The 20,550-nt window shown below is 49.5% G+C and overlaps 1 protein-coding gene across 5 annotated transcripts in view; it reads right to left on the bottom strand.

Annotated features, from left to right (window-relative positions):
* The window catches only part of SLF2 (SMC5-SMC6 complex localization factor 2), a 196,864-nt gene that overhangs the window by 92,893 nt on the left and 83,421 nt on the right, over positions 1–20,550 (bottom strand). For all 5 annotated transcript variants that reach the window (XM_033941811.1, XM_033941813.1, XM_033941809.1 and 2 more), the window contains 2 exons: positions 10,744–10,846; positions 6,454–6,529 (listed from right to left, as the gene is read on the bottom strand). In XM_033941811.1, the coding sequence (XP_033797702.1) occupies positions 6,454–6,529; positions 10,744–10,846 (179 nt within the window). The remainder of the gene's footprint in view (positions 1–6,453; positions 6,530–10,743; positions 10,847–20,550) is intronic.

Raw genomic sequence — 20,550 nt, forward strand, 5'->3', positions numbered from 1 at the left:
CACCCCCTGCACTGAAGTTTGCAGGCACTGCGCCCCCCAGCCCAGAAGACTGGCATCCGTTGTAATCACGACCCAATCTGGCGTAGCTAGCGGCATGCCCCGGAATAGATGGAACTCGTTTAGCCACCACTGCATGCTGCGAGCCGCCCGAGGACACCACTGGAGACGCTGATTGTAGTCCTGAGATGCCGGGGACCATCGAGAAAGAAGAGACTGCTGTAATGGCCTCATGTGGAACCGAGCCCAGGGAACCACCTCCAGAGTCGCCACCATCGAGCCCAGAACCTGTACATAATCCCAAACCCGCGGTCTGGGCGACCCGAGAAGTAGCAGAATCTGAGACTGCAATTTCTCTCCCCGATCTCGAGGTAGAAACACTTTTCCCAGACAAGTGTCGAACCTGACCCCCAGATGCACCAAAGACTGGGACGGGGACAGAGAACTCTTTGGAAAGTTGACGATCCACCCCAACGACTGAAGGAGAGAGATTACTCTGAGTCACCGACAAACTCTCCTGCTTGGAAGAGGCGCGGATCAACCAGTCGTCTAAGTAAGGGTGTACCCGAATTCCTTCTTTGCGCAGAAAAGCTGCCACTACCACCATCACTTTTGAAAAGGTGCGGGGAGCCGTTGCAAGGCCAAAGGGCATCGCTCGAAATTGATAATGCTGGCCGAGGATCGCAAACCGCAGAAACCGCTGATGCGGAGGCCATATCGGAATATGGAGGTACGCCTCTTTGAGATCGAGGGACGTGAGGAACTCTCCCGGCCTTACTGCCGCAATAACTGAGCGAACCGTCTCCATATGGAAATGGCGAATACTGAGAAATTTGTTGACACCCTTGAGATCCAGCACCGGCCTGAACGACCCCCCCTTTTTGGGTACAATGAAGTATAGGGAATATATGCCGAGACCCAACTCTTCCGGTGGCACCGGCACCACCGCCCCCAGATCCAGAAGAACCTGAAGAGTTAAGCGGACCGCGTCTCCCTTGGCCGCCCCATTGCACAGGGACACCAAAAAAGAATCGGCGACGGGAGAGGCGCACTCTAACTTGTAACCTTCTAGAATAATGTCCAACACCCACTGATCTGACGTGATTTTGCCCCACTCCGCCAAAAAAGCCGACAGCCGTCCCCCTAAGGGAATGGCGGAGGGAGCCAAGACCCCGTCATTGTGGAGTGCGACTTGCTGGGGCACGGGCCGGCTGAGCTGAAGTAGGTTTCGCCGTACGAAAGAAACTCTTCTGCTGAAACCTAGGTCTCGAAGAAGAGAAAGAACCATACGCTGACCTGAAGAATGGTTTACTAGACCTGTATCTCCTAACATCCCTCAAACGCGGTCTAGACGACGAGGACTTCAAAGGGGGCCTAGGCTTGTCTTCTGGTAATCGCTGCGTTCTGGTATCCCCAAAATCTTTCACCAATTTATTTAAATCTTCCCCAAACAAACAACCCCCTTTAAAAGGGAGTTTCACGAGCCGAAGCTTGGACGCCGCATCTGCCGCCCAAATACGGAGCCATAAAGATCTGTGAGAAACAACCGAAAGGGACATCTGCTTTGCAGAAGCGCGAATAATATCATATAAGGAATCTGCCAAATATGCCAAACCTGACTCCAAATCAGCCAGTTCCGAAGGGACAGAACCCCTGGACTCTATCAAATTATCCGCCATCACTTGAGACCACTGGAGACACGCCCGCGCCGCATAAGAGCTACATATCGCGGCCTGTAAGGTAACAGCAGCCACTTCAAAGGACATTTTCAGTGAAGATTCAATCTTCCTATCCTGGGCATCCTTCAGCGTTACTCCCCCTTCCACCGGCAAGGTAGTCTTTTTAGTAACCGCGGCCACCAGTGCGTCAAATCTGGGCAACTGAAATTTCTGAGTTCGGACGGGTTAACCGGATACAAGAGCCGCATGGCCTTCGCCACCCGTAAACTGGCGTCCGGTGTGTCCCATTGTGCCGAGATAAGCTCCTGCATGGCTTCATGCACCGGAAAGGACTTAGGTGGCTTACGTGTTCCCGCCATAAGGGGGTTTCCCGACACCTTAGCATCCTCCTGTGAGATGTTTAAACCCTGCAATGCTTTTGAAATTAAGGAAGAAAGTTCTTCTCTATAAAAAAGAGAGAGAGCGGAAGGGTCATCCACTTCCCTACCCGGGGGATCCTCCGCTTCCCAATCCAAGACCTCACCTTCCTCTAGTGACTCAGGAAGAGAAAAAGGGGATACTGGAATAGGATCCCCATCATCCGTGGTCGCGAGTCTGCGCTTTTTTGCTACCTGCGACTTCACTGGAGAAACCACATGACCTGCCGTCGCACCAGCATTAGAACTAGTTAACCCAGAAGAGGTAGAAGGCACCGGAAGTAACTGAAAGTTTAAAGGCACTGGCTGAGCAGGCTGAGAGCTCTACAACATGAAAGCCCGGTGCATCAGCATGATAAATTCCAGAGTAAACGAACTCAGCCCAAATGCCGCCGAACCTACTTGTTCTGCGCCGAAGAGCGGAACCGCGGTTCCTCCCAGTGCTCCCGACTCCCCGGCAGCCGCCGAACTGCCCTCAGCCGCGGAAGAGCCCTGCAGCAAGACCGAGTCGACCGCGAGGGCAGGGGACGACGCGCGCGCCTCCCCAACTCGGGAAATGGCCAAGTCACACGCCTGCAAGAAGGAATCTTCTGCCAGTGTATCTGAACAACCGGCGGAGCAGAATCCCGACAGTGTTCTGCGCTTCCCACAGCGCGAACACCGCTGAGTAGACTCTGCCGCCATAATCTGTTTTCGGCAAACAACTTTTTTTTTTTTTTTTACACGGAGAAAGCCGCCAACCGCCGACGCTGCCTTCAAAAACAAACCGGCACTCGGGAACGAACAAAGTATTACAAAAGAACAAACAGAAAGTAGAAATCTACTCACCACCTCACTCTCAGACCGCCCACAGGAAAGCAAGGATATAGCTGGCAATTGTACAGTAAGCCGATTCAAAAAAAGGCACAGCTCAGCACAGGCAGTTTTTTTTTTTTTTTTAAACTGGAATGAAGAAACAAATAGAGCCCCAAGGCAACCCCTCAATCAACCAGAGGGAAGGGTGGAGAAGGGACCTGGGAGGGCCCAGGTGTAGCTCCCAAAGCCGGCACCGCTCAGCCAGGCACCCCTGTCCTACTGAAGAGAGCTAGTCTCAACAGAGGAATAGAAGTGAACACCAATTCACCCGGCACAGCCAGAATCCAGGAGCTAGAGAGATAGCTCCAACCCCTGCTGGGAGATAGAGCAAACTGAATAAACAAGAGGAACACCAGGCTATAAGACCAACTGTTAATCAGTTTCTCTATCTCCACCTGCTGGTCGATGTGAGCTATCCCCCTTGTCTCTGGATTCATCTGCTGCTTTGCTAAGGAAAATTAAATTGCTTTATTGTGTTATAACAAAGAAATGTGCAATGACACGTCTTGGTCAAGGTAGTAGAATGACATGCTCCAAAATTTACATGCTATGTTATTATGGATGTGAGATGAATGCAGACATATCAAAGCTGCAGTATGTATCATCAATACAGAAGAAATACATCATGAACTGAAAATTTGTCTCCGGTATAAAAAAAAGTTTAATACTTACTCCCCTAAATGTATAGGCAGCATGGTTAACAAAAAAAAAAAAAATGCAGCCAGATTAGGCTTGTACCTCAGTAATCTGGATACACAGGAGTCCATACCTGAGCTATTGATTCCCATTTCCTGCAAACTGCAGCAGGATCTCTCTTTAAGAACTTGAACATTCCTCCCCTTCTGCGGTGGATCACAGCACCCTTCTCAGTTATTCCTTTTGCAAGTGCTGCTGGTTTTTTTCCTTTGTTTTCAGCGAGTTTTTTCCAACCAGAATTTTAGTTCTTCATGCTTTGGTACTCAAGAGGTCCCCTGCTCAGGCATACTCCGCCGGGGAAAGGACGCAGTCCCATGAGGGAGGACTGCTGCTCTCAGACCAATCTCTGAGTGCCTGTGGAGCCAGCCTGCTTTGGGTTCCTTCAGGGAGCTTGGTGTCTATCCACCTGAGAGTGTCTTGCCTTCTGATTTGGTCAGAGGCTCGAGCGCAGGTTGTGTTACCCCTGAGTAAGGACCCTAAGGGTATGAAGGAACAGGCTGCATAATTTCTCCCCTGCTTGAGGAATTCCAGGGGGTGAGTCAGTGGCTGTGGTCCGACTGTGGTCCATCAGCCTGCAGCTAGATTTCCTTCAACGGTTGAGGTCTGAGTAATTTCTGAGGCAGAAATCCTCCTTTCTCTGCAGCCAGGCTGATTCAGACGAACAAGAACCTGAAGTCACAGCGAGTACTCCTATTATTTCCTATAGGGAACATCGGGAGGGTTTCTGGAATTTGGAGTTTTCTTTAGCATCCCTCCAGATGGCACAGACGGCTGGGTTTATGTTCCTCTGCCAGCATGTGGAGACTTGAGAACAAACTGAACTGAAGCAGTAGTACAAGTAGGCTATGCAGTCCCCTAGAGATCAGTCTGTTTTCAATCTCTAGCAGGTGGAGGTGGTAAGCCTGTTTAGGCTGCAGTCCTGTTTAGGTAATAGACAATGGTTAATTGGGTCTCTTGTTGGAGGGGATAGGGAGTGGCCTTTACTGGACAGAAGTAGGGGCCCATGGGGGTGCTACACTCAAGCAGCAGAGTCCCTCCCCCCATTCCTCCACCTCCCCTTTTTTGTTTAGTGGTGCCTTTGGGCACTGATTACTGCTTAGAGATCCTGTGGAATCTGCTCTTTTAAATTAAGCTTAAAAAAGTTCTGGTCTGAAGGAAAGATTTTAAACTTCTATTCTTAGCAGGTGTTTTCTCTTTGGAGCCAGCTGCGTGGGGGTTTGCAATGAGCACTTCTTGGCCAAAGAAGTGCTCTACCTGCTCCTGCTGAAGCCTCGATGCTGGCAGCTATTTTTTTTGTTTGTGGCTGCGTGAAGGGGGAATCCTTCGCCAGCTTCGCGTGCAGCTGTGCAGGCTGGCAAAAGGGGTTCCCTGGCATCTGGAAGCGAGAGTCAGCTGGCGGTGGGGTTACCCAGGGTTCTCTTGCCACTGTGTGTACAGGGTATTCCCCCAAAAGATACGCTGGCCAGTGGTGGAGATGCCCTAGATTCCCCTGCCATTGTGTTGGGGCTTTTGGGTATTCCCTTTCTGCGGCTTTATGTTCAGGCCATTTCTTTATCAGCTAACTTAGAGGAACATTTTTTCTTCCTTGGCAGGAAACTCTGCCATCTTGGCCGCGTCTTCTGCTAAGCTCCTACCTAGATTGAAGAAACAGGAATAGGTCTTGCAGGCCTCTTCCTTGGCAGCGACTCTTCCAGCTGTGGGGTTCTCTCCAGATTTTGCGTTTGCCATGTAAAAGGCTTATTGCATGAATTCAGATGGTGTCTGTGTGGTCTCCAATGGTCTCAGGTTCCTCAGGGGTGGCTGATACCTCAGAGAAATGTAAACCCATCCATCTGTGCTGGTCTGGAGGGATGCTAAAGAGAACTCCAAATTTCAGAAACCCTCCTGATGTTCACCAATGGGAGTACTCAGTATTGCTTCGGGTGCCTGTTTTGTTTGAATCATCCTGGCTGCAGAGAAAAGGATTTCTGCCTCAGACCTCAACTATCGAAGGAAATCTGACTGCTGACTGATGGACCATGGCCACCGACTCCCATCCCCGGAATTCCTCATGCAGAAGAAAAATTACACAGTCTGTTCCTCGATACTCTCAGGGTTCTTACTCAGGGACCACACAACCTGCGCTCAAGCCTTTGACCAAATCAGCAGGCGAGACACTCTCAGGTGGACAGACCCCAAGTTCCTGAAGGGACCCAAAGCAGACTGGCTCCACAGGCACTTTGAGATTGGCCTGGGAGCAGCAGTCCTCCCATATGGGACTGCGTCCTTTCCCTGACACAGTATATCTGAGCAAGGGACCTCCGAGCAATAAAGCACGAAGAAGTGGAAAAATCCAGTGGAAAAAAAATAAATAAATCACCGAAAACAAAGAAAAAAACCCAAAAACAGCAGAGCAAAACAAAACTGAGTTCGCTTATAGAAGGAATAACTAGGGTGCTGTGATCCACTGCAGAAGAGGAGTTCCCAGTTCGTGGGAAATGGGAATTAACAGCTCAAGTATGGACTCCTGTGTATTCACAACAGAAGCATCTATTATTAAAACCAATAAGTTGAATGTTAGAAAAAAAACCTAGGAATATTACAAGAAAATGTTATTTTGAAGAATCTAGCTTCTAAGCCTACTTTGAATTTCAAAAATTCCAGCTAAGCCTTTGCATCCTGGAAGCCTACTTTATATCTTTCTCAGATTTCCTACTATTAACCAGTAGCTTAGTGATTTAGCAGCTCAGAATATGTAATTATAATGCAGTTAAATAAAAATAAAATCCTCTTCCACATCAGCTTCAAGTATTGCTTGTTAGCATACTCACAATTAATAATGGTAACATCAATCAATGTTTTTAAAATCTGTACTGAAACAATGCAGTCTGACTGAACCGATATTATCTAAGGGGAAAAAAAAAAAAATCACATTTATGGAAAGTAACATACAGCTTAAATATAGACATATTTACAAGAAAAGCAGAAAATTTGAAACATATTGTATGACTATAAATAAGACACTGTCATTAATTTTGGGTCCAAAAAAACGCACTAGGGCTTATTTTAGGGATTGTCTTTTTTGTGTGTGTACAACGATCTCTCACCCATCCCCTTGTGCAGCATCTTTCTATCACTCCCTTTCATCCCCCCCATGCAGCAGAACCCCAAAAGCAATTTCATTGTGTTGCGTTAGATCCAATCTAATCTAAGCACTGTTCTTGTATGCCTATATCTTCCCAATAAAAGAGAGCTTTAAATGGGTAACAAACAAATTACAGATCATCCTTAAACAAACTGAATTTCAGATGTCATAACATTTCTGAAATATATTTAAAAAAAAAAGTCCTGGGATCTTTGTGGAACAGATAATACATGGGCTTTTGAGGTAACAATACCAGGGCTTTTCTGAGGTAACTACAATACCAAACAGCTCCAAAGGATAAACCAATTGCCTGTTTACTGTAATGGAAGCCTGTGCTGAAGTATGTCTGGCACCAGTTTGACAACTTTTAAGACTATTACACTCAGTGTTTGGGGTGTTGCAGTCCAACTAAAGCTAGCATTTGGAGCTAGAAATCCCAGGACAGCTGCAGTGGGTGATCTTCACTAATTTGGGGATGTTGTATAGAATACAAAAATATTCTCCCCATGCAGCAGAACCTCAATGACCCTGCTAACCCATCCCCCTGCGAAGCATCTTTCCATCTCTCCCTCCCATCCCCCTGTGCAGCAGAACCCTGCTGACCCTCCCACCGCAAGGCAAACATACCTCCATTCCAAACAGCAGCGGGCGGCAGCACTGAATCCTTCCCTGTGCGGCATCACTGATGACATCAGTGATGTGGCAGAGTGATGGGAAGGCCCCAGCGGGGAAGGCAGTGAAGCAGCCTGTTCAGTGCTGCCACCGCCGCTGTTTGGAATGGAGGTTATGTCAGCCTCACGGTGGGAGGGTCGGCAGGGTTCTGCTGCACAGAGGGATGGGAGGGAGAGATGGAAAGATACTGTGCAAGAGGATGGGTGAGAGGGGAGGAAAGATGCTGAACATTTGGGGTGGGGAAGAGAGTGCTGCTTTCGGCGAATCGGGAACATTCAGGAGGGGCTTCGGGGGTCAATCCAACTAGGGCTTATTTTTGGGGTAGGGCTTATATTAGGACGTACCCCGAAACTCATGCTAGGGCTTATTTTCAGAGAAACACGGTAGGTACAGCAATGTGTTGAACAACAGGGAAAACCAGAATCCAAATCCAACTTCCTTTACTAATACTCCTTGTGACTCTTAAGTATCTCTCCCAAGCCTTCATGTATCCACTTAACTTACAAGACCTTTGGAAAAGGATTTATTGTAACTTATGAGTGTAATCAACATGAGCTACCATTAAGACATATTACCGTATTTTCGCGGATATAACGCGCGCGTTATACGTGGTTTTTACGTACCGCGCATACCCCTCGCGCGTTATATGCCTGAGCGCGGTATACAAAAGTTTTTAAACAGTTCCCACCCCGCCCGACGCCCGATTCACCCCCCCAGCAGGACCGCTCGCACCCCCACCCCGAACGACCGCTCGCACGCGCTCCCACCCGCACCCGCATCCACGATCGGAGCAAGAGGGAGCCCAAGCCCTCTTGCCCGGCCGACTCCCCGACGTCCGATCCATCCCCCCCCCGGCAGGACCACTCGCACCCTCACCCCGAAGGACCGCCGACTCCCCAACAATATCGGGCCAGGAGGGAGCCCAAACCCTCCTGGCCACGGCGACCCCCTAACCCCACCCCGCACTACATTACGGGCAGGAGGGATCCCAGGCCCTCCTGCCCTCGACGCAAACCCCCCTCCCCCCCAGCCGACCCGCGACCCCCCTGGCCGACCCCCACGACCCCCCCACCCCCCTTCCCCGTACCTTTGGAAGTTGGCCGGACAGACGGGAGCCAAACCCGCCTGTCCGGCAGGCAGCCAACGAAGGAATGAGGCCGGATTGGCCCATCCGTCCTAAAGCTCCGCCTACTGGTGGGGCCTAAGTCGCGTGGGCCAATCAGAATAGGCCCTGGAGCCTTAGGTCCCACCTGGGGGCGCGGCCTGAGACACATGCTCGGGTTTGGCCCATGTGCCTCAGGCCGCGCCCCCAGGTGGGACCTAAGGCTCCAGGGCCTATTCTGATTGGCCCACGCGCCTTAGGCCCCACCAGTAGGCGGAGCTTTAGGACGGATGGGCCAATCCGGCCTCATCCCTTCGTTGGCTGCCTGCCGGACAGGCGGGTTTGGCTCCCGTCTGTCCGGCCAACTTCCAAAGGTACGGGGAAGGGGGGTGGGGGGGGTCGTGGGGGTCGGCCAGGGGGGTCGCGGGTCGGCTGGGGGGGAGGGGGGTTTGCGTCGAGGGCAGGAGGGCCTGGGATCCCTCCTGCCCGTAATGTAGTGCGGGGTGGGGTTAGGGGGTCGCCGTGGCCAGGAGGGTTTGGGCTCCCTCCTGGCCCAATATTGTCGGGGAGTCTGCGGTCCTTCGGGGGGGGGGTGCGAGTGGTCCTGCCGAGGGGGGAGAAGAATCGGACGTCGAGGGGGGGCATCAGGCTTTCAGGATGGGGACAGGACTTCAAGGGGGGACAGGCAGATCTTCAAGGGGGACAGGCAGACCTTCAAGGGGGACAGGACTTCAAGGGGGGACAGGCAGACCTTCAAGGGGGGACAGGCAGACCTTCAAGGGGGGACAGGCAGACCTTCAAGGGGGGACAGGACTTCAAGGGGGACAGGCACGGAGAGGCGGGGCAGTGCACCGAAAGTCAAGGCAGGTGAACGAGAGTCGGGACAGCGCACGGAGAGGCGGGGCAGTGCACGGAAAGTCAGGGCAGGTGAACGAGAGTCGGGACAGCGCACGGAGAGGCGGGGCAGTGCACGGAAAGTCAGGGCAGGTGAACGAGAGTCGGGACAGCGCACGGAGAGGCGGGGCAGTGCACCGAAAGTCAGGGTGAGTCGGGGCAACCAGAGGAGAGTCGGGGAGGGCGAAAGGAGAGTCGGGGTGGCCAGAGGAGAGTCGGGAAGAGCGAAAGGAGAGTCGGGGTGGCCAGAGGAGAGTCGGGCAGCATGCGCGTTATATGCCTGAGCGCGGTATAGAAAAGTTTTTTTACATATCTTCGTGATTTATGCGCGCTATACCCCTGTGCGCGTTTTACAACGGTGCGCGTTATATCCGCGAAAATACGGTACTTTACCACTAACTCGTGCTATTTTAACACAGGTTCCATTTTATGCAATGAGACCTAGTTAGTACTAATGGGCTAGCAGTAAAAACATGTCTTAATGGTAGCCCTTGCTGATAACTATGCTCCTCAGCAAATCAAAATTGCTGAGGAGAAGGAAAGGAAAAAAAAAAAAAAAAAAAGTTAGGCTACATTAAAAACCAAACAGCTAATTTTCTAAATATACTCTCCTTCCCAGCCACAGAACAAAAACCCATCACATCAATGTTAATGCATAGTATTTTCCAAAATTCCATGTCTAAAAGTTAACAGCTGCTCACTTTCATTTTGTATGGATTGGCCAGAAGCTCTGCTTTTTTTCTTTTCACATCACAAAAAAAGCTCAGAGTATCAAAAGAAGGGGGTGGGTTTTTGGGTTGTTTTTTTTTAAACCTTTCATTGAACACTTAAAACCAAGGAAACTCATGGCCAAAGTTTCCCAAAAAATGGTGCCCGATAATAGGGAAGTTATCATCTGAGTTGACCTGTCCAACATGAATGCAAAAATGCAAATGGATGGAAGGTAGCTGATGGCAGGGGAGGATAAAAAAAAAAAAAAGGGGGGGGGGGGGAGAAATGGGGAAAATAACCACAAACAAAATTTGAATAAAATATCTTCTCCCAATTCTGAAAATGTTTGGCCTGTGTTCAAGCTCTCCAAATTTTTGCCACTACTGCTAATGTCATGTTGATATTGTACTTGCAATTAAAAGTTTCAAATGTTTCAGAAAACAATTGATAAATCTACCAACACGGTGTTCATCTAGTTTTGTAAATCTGACTAGAGGAAAATCTCTATTTATGGTCAGTGGTCATAACCATATATAAAAATATACCCTTCAAACTTCCCCATATATACACACATATAGCAATAAATCAAAGCCTTACCTGAAATAACCACCTCAAAATAGGTACTGGGCATGGAGCAAACCGATAAATTAAGTTGATAAAGCCTTGAGATATTAAAATAAGTTGCTGAGCTTTTCCTAAGCTGGAAAAAGAAAGTTGTATTATAAAACAGGAAAATACTATACATCAAAAAGCTTATTTTTAGCTTACATAATAAGTTTGTGAAAAAGAACAGACTGACTCAGTAACTTAACATAACCCAGGAGGAGGACCCGCTATACAAAAACTTAGCTCAGAGAAATAAAACTCTGAAGAGGGAGAGGTAACCCCCTCTTAGAGAAAGAGTTTATCTTCCAATCATTGCTGCATAAATGTTAAAAGCGAGTCCAACTCAAAGGTATAAAGTGTTATAACTGTGTGTATATCTCTTAATAGCTTACTGTATACGTTCAAAACAATAAACTTTTTGCATTCAGGTTGGCACTGGAAACTCTACATGCACTTAGCTAGTTGTCAAAAAATACTTATCAGGGTCCCGACGCGGCCCCGTTTCGGTGTCTACTTCAGGAGACCCCGTCTGACTGATTTAGTTCTGCTAAGGAGTAACAACCATGAGAGATTCAAAAAAAGGATCATTCAAAAAGATGAAAGAATTCCTTTTTTTGAATCTCTCATGGTTGTTACTCCTTAGCAGAACTAAATCAGTCAGACGGGGTCTCCTGAAGTAGACACCGAAACGGGGCCGCGTATTTTTTAACAACTAGCTAAGTGCATGTAGAGTTTCCAGTGCCAACCTGAATGCAAAAAGTTTGTTATTTTGAATGTATACAGTAAGCTATTAAGAGATATACACACAGTTATAACACTTTATACCTTTGAGTTGGACTCGCTTTTAACATTTATGCAGCAATGATTGGAAGATAAACTCTTTCTCTAAGAGGGGGTTACCTCTCCCTCTTCAGAGTTTTATTTCTCTGAGCTAAGTTTTTGTATAGCGGGTCCTCCTCCTGGGTTATGTTAAGTTACTGAGTCAGTCTGTTCTTTTTCTGACTCCTAGTTACTTTGTCCCTGCTGAAGTGGATACCTAAGTTTGGCAAACAAAGATTTGCTATCCAGTCACATAAGAAATATATCCTCCCCTCCATTCCAATATAAATGCTCAATTATGAAAAAAACACTGGTACTATATAATTAAAAAGTTTCAAGTTTGACATTTGATATATCATCTAAGCAATTGTACATAATATAATAAAATTGGGGGGGGGGGGGGGTTCAATAACAAAGTAACTTATTACAAAGACAGGAAAGACTAACAAGATACAAGAGGGAGAGTGGTGAACTACAATAAGATTAAGAGAATGGAGAAGGATAAAACAGGAGAGGGTGGTATTGGTCATACTGCCTGGAAATTCAAAAAGAGAGAGCAAAGAAGCATGTTAGTGCTCAAAGGCATCTGGGTCGCATTCCATGTCAAGTGGACCAGGAGCTCACGCTCGACCCTCTTGAAATCCAACCAAATTCTACAGGGGTGTTGTCTAGGGCAGTGGTTCCCAACCCTGTCCTGGAGGACTGCCAGGCCAATCGGGTTTTCAGGCTAGTCCTAATGAATATGCATGGAGAGATTTGCATATAATGCAAGTGACAGGCATGAAAATCTGCTCCATCAAGTTTAATAATGTTTTTGATTAATCGCTTAATCATATTTCAAAGCGATGAACATAGTAATAAAATTACAGTATTAAGGGAGTAATACAATACTTAAAAAAAAAAATTAAGTCCAAAAAGGACTATTAACAAACTTAACAAACAAGTAAATATAGGGAAAAGGGGAGTGAACTACAAAATGTTTAAAAGAGCAGAACAATCAAGGAAAGAACATAAGGCAGGGGATATAAATATTCCATAATCTTAATCAACAAACAGAGTAAATCAAAAAGAAATAATTAATTATCAAAAGCATCTTTGAAAAGAAAAGTTTTTAAATTACTCTTAAATTTATCAAGGTTGCGCTCTTCTCTCAAATAGATAGGAAGAGAGTTCCAGACTTGAGGGGCCGTAACAGAAAAAATAAATTGTCTTGTATTAATGATCTTAAGGGATAGAATCGTCAACAAGTGCTGTTCATTTGATCGTAACGTTCGGTTAGAAGTATAAGGAATTAATATTTTAAAAATAAATGCTGAGTTTTATAAAGTAGGGATTTGTAAGTAAGTAAAATTTGTATGTTATCTGGTGAGATACGGGTAGCCAGTGCGCCTTCCTAAGAAGGGGAGTTACATGATCAAATTTCCTTGTTTTTGTTATATGTTTAATGGAGGTATTTTGTATAATTTGTAATCGTCTAATTTCACTTTGAGTGATTCCCTTAAAAAGGGCGTTACAATAATCGATTTTAGAAATCACCAAAGAGTGAATAATACATATTCATTAGGGCTAGCCTGAAAATCCGATTGGCCTGGCGGTCCTCCAGGGTTAGGAACCACTGGTCTAGGGTATCAAGTGAAACTCTGCAAATTTTTTGGAATCTATCTCAATTTGGTCAGGAGTTAGGGGTGGTTGACCAAAGCAATCAATACACTCCCATGCCTCATGTGAACTAAAACGCCAACTTTGCTTAAGCACTGCAGCAGAAGGAAACTACCTAGGAGTCCCAATTTTTACAGGTACCATCAATCCTATATTTTGCGCCAGGGTATGTATTGGGACGTCCTAGAGCTCATTGAAAATATTCCAGATTGGTTGTGGTTGGAATGGCGACTCATGTTCCCTCTGCGACTATGCCATGTTCTCGGTATCAAAATGCCTAGATTATATAAAGAAAACAGAATATTAGTAGATACATGGAAAACCTTACGATATGTCAATAATTTAATACCTATTCCAATACATAAAACAACAAATCAAACTGTGGCTAAACTCCAAGATTCAAATTGGCAGATTTAAGGTCATCTGGAAGCATTGGATGGTAGCAGGAATACGTATTTTAGATGACCTTATATCTAATGGTAAGCTGCTTGAATTTTCACAGTTGCAACATAAATTTGGACTTAAATCACAAAGTTTTAGATGGTTGCAATGAAGCAGGCCATTCAGGTGGGGGTTCCCTAAATGGAAAAATTTAAATAATCAATATAGTTTGGAATTTTTATTCTTTCAGGTGGGACACCAGGCCGCACAGAGATATAAATTGATAGCTGGATTTATAAATAAGAAACCAAAAACTGGTCTTAGGGACATTTGGAGTATTGAGATTAAGCACCAAATTTCTCTATCTCAATGGCCACAAATTTGGACTTGGAGGATGAGATGTACAATGTCGGCAATGTACACTGTGGTTTTTCCTTTTACATAGAGCATTCTGGACCCCAGTTCATTTACAAAAGTTGGATAGCTCTAAGTCAAATAGATGTTGGCACTGTCATCTTGAAGCAGGGACTTTATAGATCATTTATTGTTCTATTGTCCATTTATTTTGGCTTTTTGTAAATCAATATGTGGCCAAAAGCACAGTTACTTACCGTAACAGGTGTTATCCAGGGACAGCAGGCATATATTCTCACATGTGGGGGTGACGTCATCTACGGAGCCCCGATGCGGAAGCATTTTCAAGCAAACTTGATTGAAGATTTAAGTTTGCTCTGCTGCTCCACGCATGCATGCCTTCCTGCTCCACTAGGGGGTGCATCCCCTCGTGGTCTCCAGTTCACTTAACTAGCCAAGAAGCCAACCTCGGGGAGGTGGGCGGGTTGTGAGAATATATGCCTGCTGTCCCTGGATAACACCTGTTACGGTAAGTAACTGTGCTTTATCCCAGGACAAGCAGGCATGATATTCTCACATGTGGGTGACCTCCAAGCTTACTGAAGAGGGATGGAGGGAAGTTGGCAATTTAAGCAAATAGATTTCGCAACACCGATTGGCCGAATCGGCCATCGCTTCTGGACAGGGAGTCCAGACAGTAGTGGGAGGTGAAGGTATGAACCGAAGACCACGTGGCAGCCTTGCAGATTTCCTCAATGGGTGTGGACCTGAGGAAGGCTACGGAGGCTGCCATCGCTCGGACTTTGTGTCCCGTTACTCGACCATGCAGCGCGAGACCAGCCTGAGCGTAGCAAAAGGAGATGCAATCGGCCAACCAGTTGGACAAGGTGCGTTTGGAAACTGGGTGACCTAACCGGTTTGGGTCGAAGGACAAGAACAGTTGTGGGACTTTCCGGTGTGGCTGAGTGCGTTGGAGGTAAAAGGCCAACGCTCTTTTGCAGTCAAGAGTGTGGAGCGCCACTTCTCCGGGGTGAGAGTGGGGCTTGGGAAAAAACACAGGTAAGACAATGGACTGATTGAGATGGAAATCAGACACTACTTTAGGTAGGAACTTTGGATGGGTGCGGAGTACCACCTTGTCGTGATGGAATACCGTGAAGGGTGGGTCCGCTACCAGAGCTTGTAGCTCACTAACCCGCCATGCGGACGTGAGCGCGAGTAGGAAAATTACCTTCCAAGTGAGGAATTTTGGATGGCATTTGCCTAGGGGCTCAAATGGAGGTTTCATTAGTTGAGCCAGAACCACGTTAAGGTCCCAAACCACAGGGGGAGGTTTGAGAGGGGGGTGGACATTCAGCAGACCCTTCATGAAGCGAGTGACTAAGGGATGGAGCGAGAGGGCTTTCCCTTCCAGGGGCTGATGAAAGGCCGCAATCGCACTGAGGTGTACTCGAATGGAGTTGGTCTTTAGGCCGGAATGAGATAGTTGAAGTAGATAGTCCAGGACCAGGGGGACGGAGACCGACACCGGGTCCTGGCTGTGGGAGGAGCACCAGGTTGAGAATCTGGTCCACTTTTGGGAGTAGCAGGTTCTCGTCGAGGTTTTTCTAGAGGCCTCCAATATCTCCTTGACTGATCGAGACACGGGGAGAGCAGTCAGGGGGAGAGAAACCAAGCATTCAGATGAAGCGATTGAAGATTGGGATGTAACAGTGAACCCTGACCCTGTGACAGTAGAGAGGGAAACAGAGGCAGAGGCAGTGGATCTCTGGCACTGAGCTGAAGTAGAAGGGAAAACCACGGCTGGCGTGGCCAGCGAGGGGCAATCAGGATCAGGGTGGCTTGTACTGTTTTCAGGTGGACAAGGGTCCGCAGTATCAGCGGAAACGGCGGGAACGCGTACAGGAACTTTCCCTCCCAGTCGAGGAGGAAGGCGTCTGCCTCGAGTCGGTCCGGGGAGTATATCCGGGAGCAGAAGAGAGGCAGCTTGTGATTGTGAGGGGACGCGAACAGGTCTATTTGAGGCGTCCCCCACCGTTCGAACACTCCTCGTAGGGGCTGAGAGTGTAGTGACCACTCGTGTGGCTGGAGGAGGCGACTGAGTCTGTCCGCCAGGCAGTTTTGTTCTCCTTGTATGTACACCGCCCGAAGGAAGGTGTTGTTGGAGATTGCCCATTTCCAGAGGCGTAGGGCTTCCCGACAAAGGGGCCAAGACCCTGTGCCCCCTTGTTTGTTTACGTAGTACATCGCTACTTGGTTGTCGGTTCGGATGAGAACCACTCGGTCGCGGAGCAGGTGTTGGAAGGCTACAGCTGCGAGGTAGATGGCCCGAAGTTCTAGCACGTTGATGTGGCAGCGACGGTCTTGTGCTGACCACATTCCTTGGGTGCGTAGGCCGTCCAGATGGGCTCCCCAAGCGTACTCCGACGAGTCCGTGGTGAGTACCTTGCTGTGGGGTGGGGTGAGGAAGAGCAAGCCTTTGGAAAGATTCGAAGAGTCGGCCCACCAGCGGAGCGATCGTTGCAATGAAGGAGTCACTGTCACGGAGCGGTCTATCGGGTCCCGGTCTTGACGCCATTGGGACGCCAGGGTCCATTGAGGGATTCTCAGATGGAGGCGGGCGAATGGTGTGACATGGACGGTGGAGGCCATGTGGCCCAGAAGGGTCATCATCTGTCGAGCTGATACTGAGGTCAGCCGAGAGATCCTTCGGCTCAGACTTACTAACGCCTCCAGGCGCGGAGGGGGGAGGAAGGAACGGAGGCGAACCGTGTCCAGCGTGGCCCCGATGAACTGTAGGGACTGCGAGGGGCGTAGTTGAGATTTTGGGAAGTTTATTTCGAACCCCAGACTTTGTAGGTAGGTAATAGTCTGTTGGGTCGCTGAGATAACCCCTTCTTTGGACGGGGCTTTGATTAGCCAGTCGTCCAGGTAGGGGAATACCTGGAGGCCCTGGGAACGTAAGGTTGCTGCTACCACCACGAGGCACTTGGTGAAGACCCGAGGTGATGATGCTAGTCCGAAGGGGAGGACTCGGTATTGTAGGTGCCAGTCCCCTACTTGGAAACGCAAAAACTTGCGGCGAGCGGGGTGCACTGGGACATGTGTGTACGCCTCCTTGAGATCGAGGGAGCAGAGCCAGTCGCCCTCGTCGATCAGGGGGTAGAGTGTTGGTAGTGAGAGCATCCGAAACTTTTCCCGTACCAGGAATTTGTTGAGGCGTCTCAAGTCTAGTATTGGGCGTAGGTCTCCCGTTTTTTTCGGTACCAGGAAGTAACGGGAGTAGAAGCCCTTCCCCCGTTGGTCGGGGGGGGACCTTCTCCACTGCTCTCAGGCGAAGCAGGTCTCGAGCTTCGGAGAGGAGTAGAGGTAGCTGAGTCCGGTTGGGAGGGCAGTTCCTTGGGGGATTGTCCGGGGGAATGGCCCGAAAGTTGAGAGAGTACCCTGATGAGATCAGGCCAAGGACCCATGCGTCCGACGTGAGTTGTTCCCAGCGAGGGTAAAAGGCTTTGAGTCGGCCTCCGATGGGAAGGTGGCCTGGGACTATGGCGGAGGGGGCCCGCCCCCTTCCGCGTGTCCCGTCAAAAGGACGGGGATGGTTTGGTGGTCGCGGGCGGTTGAGACTTGGGCATGGCCCTGTGATGGGCTTGCGGACGTCTGGGTGGGGGCCGCGAGAAAGCAGGGGTGGACTTTTGTGGGTAGCGGCGCGGAGGGGCCCTGTATGGCCTGGGCGCTGGCGGTTTGGGCTTTTGCCGGACAAGGGAGGCAAATGAGCGTTCATGTTCGGAGAGGCGTTTTGTCGCCGCCTCGATAGTGTCATCGAACAATTCCTTTCCCACGCAGGGGAGGTTAGCCAACCGGTCCTGTAAGTTGGGGTCCATGTCGACCAGGCGCAGCCAAGCTAGTCGGCGCATGGCGATAGCGAAGGCTGCTTCTCTGGAAGAGAGTTCGAAGCCATCGTAGGCCGCGTGGAATAGGTGAAGGCGCAGGTTGGAGAGGGACTCTAAAAGCAGGCTGAACGTTCCCTGCCGGGAGGCCGGTAGGTCAGTCTCAAAGGCTCTCAATAGTCCAATGAGATGTTTGAGGTATGATGTGAAGGTGAAAGTGTAGCTTTGCACCCTAGAGGCCATCATTGCGTTTTGGTATAGTCTCCTGCCGAACTTGTCCAGGGTTCGGCCTTCTCGGCCTGGGGGGACCGCTGCTGAGACCCGGGATGGGTGAGCCTTTTTCAAGGAGGATTCCACCAGCAGCGATTGGTGGGAGAGCTGTGGTTGCTCGAATCCCGGGTAAGGTACTGTGCGGTACTTGGCCTCCATTTTGGAGGGTACGGCCGTGACCATGTAGGGGGTCTCCAGGTTCCTGAAGAAGGCCTGTTGGAGTACCGGGTTAGGTGGTAAGCGAAGGGACTCTCTGGGCAGTGATGGCATATCCAGCTCCGCCAGGTACTCCTTCGAGTATCTGGAGTCGGACTGGAGGTCTAAGTCCAATGCGTGGCCCATGTCTTGGACAAAGCGAGTGAAGGATGGGCGAGATGTCCCCGGGGCCCCGTGCGGGGTCGGGGAACGAGATCTTCGTCGGGTGGAGAAGGATAAGGAGGCTTCCCTCGAGTATCGAGGTTCATGCTCTGATCCATGCTCCGAGGTTGGGGAAGCACTGTGAGAGTGTTCCGGGGTTGTCGATCTTCGGCGTCTCGAGGAGCCTCTCGGAGAGGATGCCGGGGTTAGGGGTACCGATCTATGTCGGATTGGTGACCCCGATCCGGACTCCCTCGGAGAATGTGTCCGAGGGGGAGTTCGGAGGATGCGCGGGTTGGAGAGTGATAACTCAGCCACCCTTAGTGGTCCTGTACGAGGTGTGGGAGAACGGCCTTGTAGGGCTGGTGAACCTCGGGTTCGAGGTACGGCGGTTCGAGGTTTCTGTCGTTCTAGCCCGACGTTTTGCCCCTCGGCGGTCCGCAGAGGGGGAACGTCTCGGGCGTCTCGGCGAGGAGTCCGAGGAGGATGGGATGCGGCGAGGATTGCGCACCTTTCCTCGAGGTTGTTCGGTGTGAGGCTCAGGCTGGTCTGGCACATTCGAGGTCGAGGCCGATTGAAACTGGGCCATTGCAGCGGACAGCTCCGACGTGATCATCGCTCGGAGTAGGTCCTGGAAGACGGGCACGGACAGCATCGAAGGCATGTCCACTGCCTCGGTGCGCTCCACCGGGGGCGACCTCGTATCAGAGTATTCCCGTGTGGTGGAGGCACGGCCCGAAGGCTTGGAGGGCTTGGACGGGGCTGTAAGCATGGGGCTTCCGCCATGCGTCGCCGTTGTCCCCGAGGCTGGCTTCTTCGCTGTTGCAAAACCTGAAGAGGGAAGAGGGGACTTACCCGGAGCCGAGGCTTTCTGTTGTCCCGAGGACTTCGGGGTCGAGTCTCGAGGCGATGCTGAGGTTTCCGGGGCCGAGGTCAAGGCCGGGGCCGAGGCCAGGGCCGACCTCGAGGCCGAGGTGGAGGGTTGGTCCGGGGTGAAGAGATCCGCCATGCGGGCTTTTCTTCGGCGGAGGGCCCGGTTTTGGAAATTAGCGCACTGGGGGCAGGAGTCGGTTGGATGAGTCGCCCCCAGGCAAAGGATGCACCGGCGATGCGGGTCTGTGAGAGAAAGAAGCCGCTCGCACCGGGTGCACTTTTTAAAGCCGGTCAAAGGCCGGGACATTAAATCGAAAGTAGCCGCGGCTCGATTAGCCACGCGGCCACGGGGACCCGGAAGCCTCCGGGTGTTGAAAACGAAGCAGGAATCAAGTAAAAAGGTAAGGAATTCGCGCACAGCGACTTAATCGTGAAAAAACAAGAAAAAATTGCGGTGCTAGAAGGCAGTTGGGGCAGAGCCTGAAAAACACGTCTTCTAGGCTCGCGGAAAATTTTGAACTGGAGACCACGAGGGGATGCACCCCCTAGTGGAGCAGGAAGGCACGCATGCGTGGAGCAGCAGAGCAAACTTAAATCTTCAATCAAGTTTGCTTGAAAATGCTTCCGCATCGGGGCTCCGTAGATGATGTCACCCCCACATGTGAGAATATCATGCCTGCTTGTCCTGGGATAATCAATTGTTTGTTGGAAAATCCAGTGGCATTGTCCTATGATACTGTGTTATTTGGCATGTCAATGAGGGCTAAAAGCCAAATATCATTTAAGAACAACAGGCTTTTACTTATAAAAAAACAGGAGTTTTTGCTGACAATCTTAAGACTGCTCACCCTCCCTTCCCATCAGCTATCTCATAAGTCATTAAACATAATAAAAAGATCTGTGATGCATATATTCCAAAGCTAATATTCACAATGACCCTACATAGGAAAACACAACTACAAGCAACCATAAGGAGAAATTAGGTTCTTACCTGCTAATTTACTTTCTTTTAGCTTCTCCAGACCAGTAGAGGTTAACTTTACGAGTGGGTATATATCTGATCATGACCAGCAGGTGGAGACTGAAAACAAAACTTTGGGACAGTATATCCTAGCCCCTCCTCTCTATTTCCCTCAGTCTGCCGAATAGCCAAGCAGAACCAAGAACTGGAAAAAAACAGAGAGAAAAAACAATACTC

Source organism: Geotrypetes seraphini, chromosome 4 (genome assembly GCF_902459505.1).
Source record: "Geotrypetes seraphini chromosome 4, aGeoSer1.1, whole genome shotgun sequence".
Lineage (NCBI taxonomy): Eukaryota > Metazoa > Chordata > Amphibia > Gymnophiona > Dermophiidae > Geotrypetes > Geotrypetes seraphini.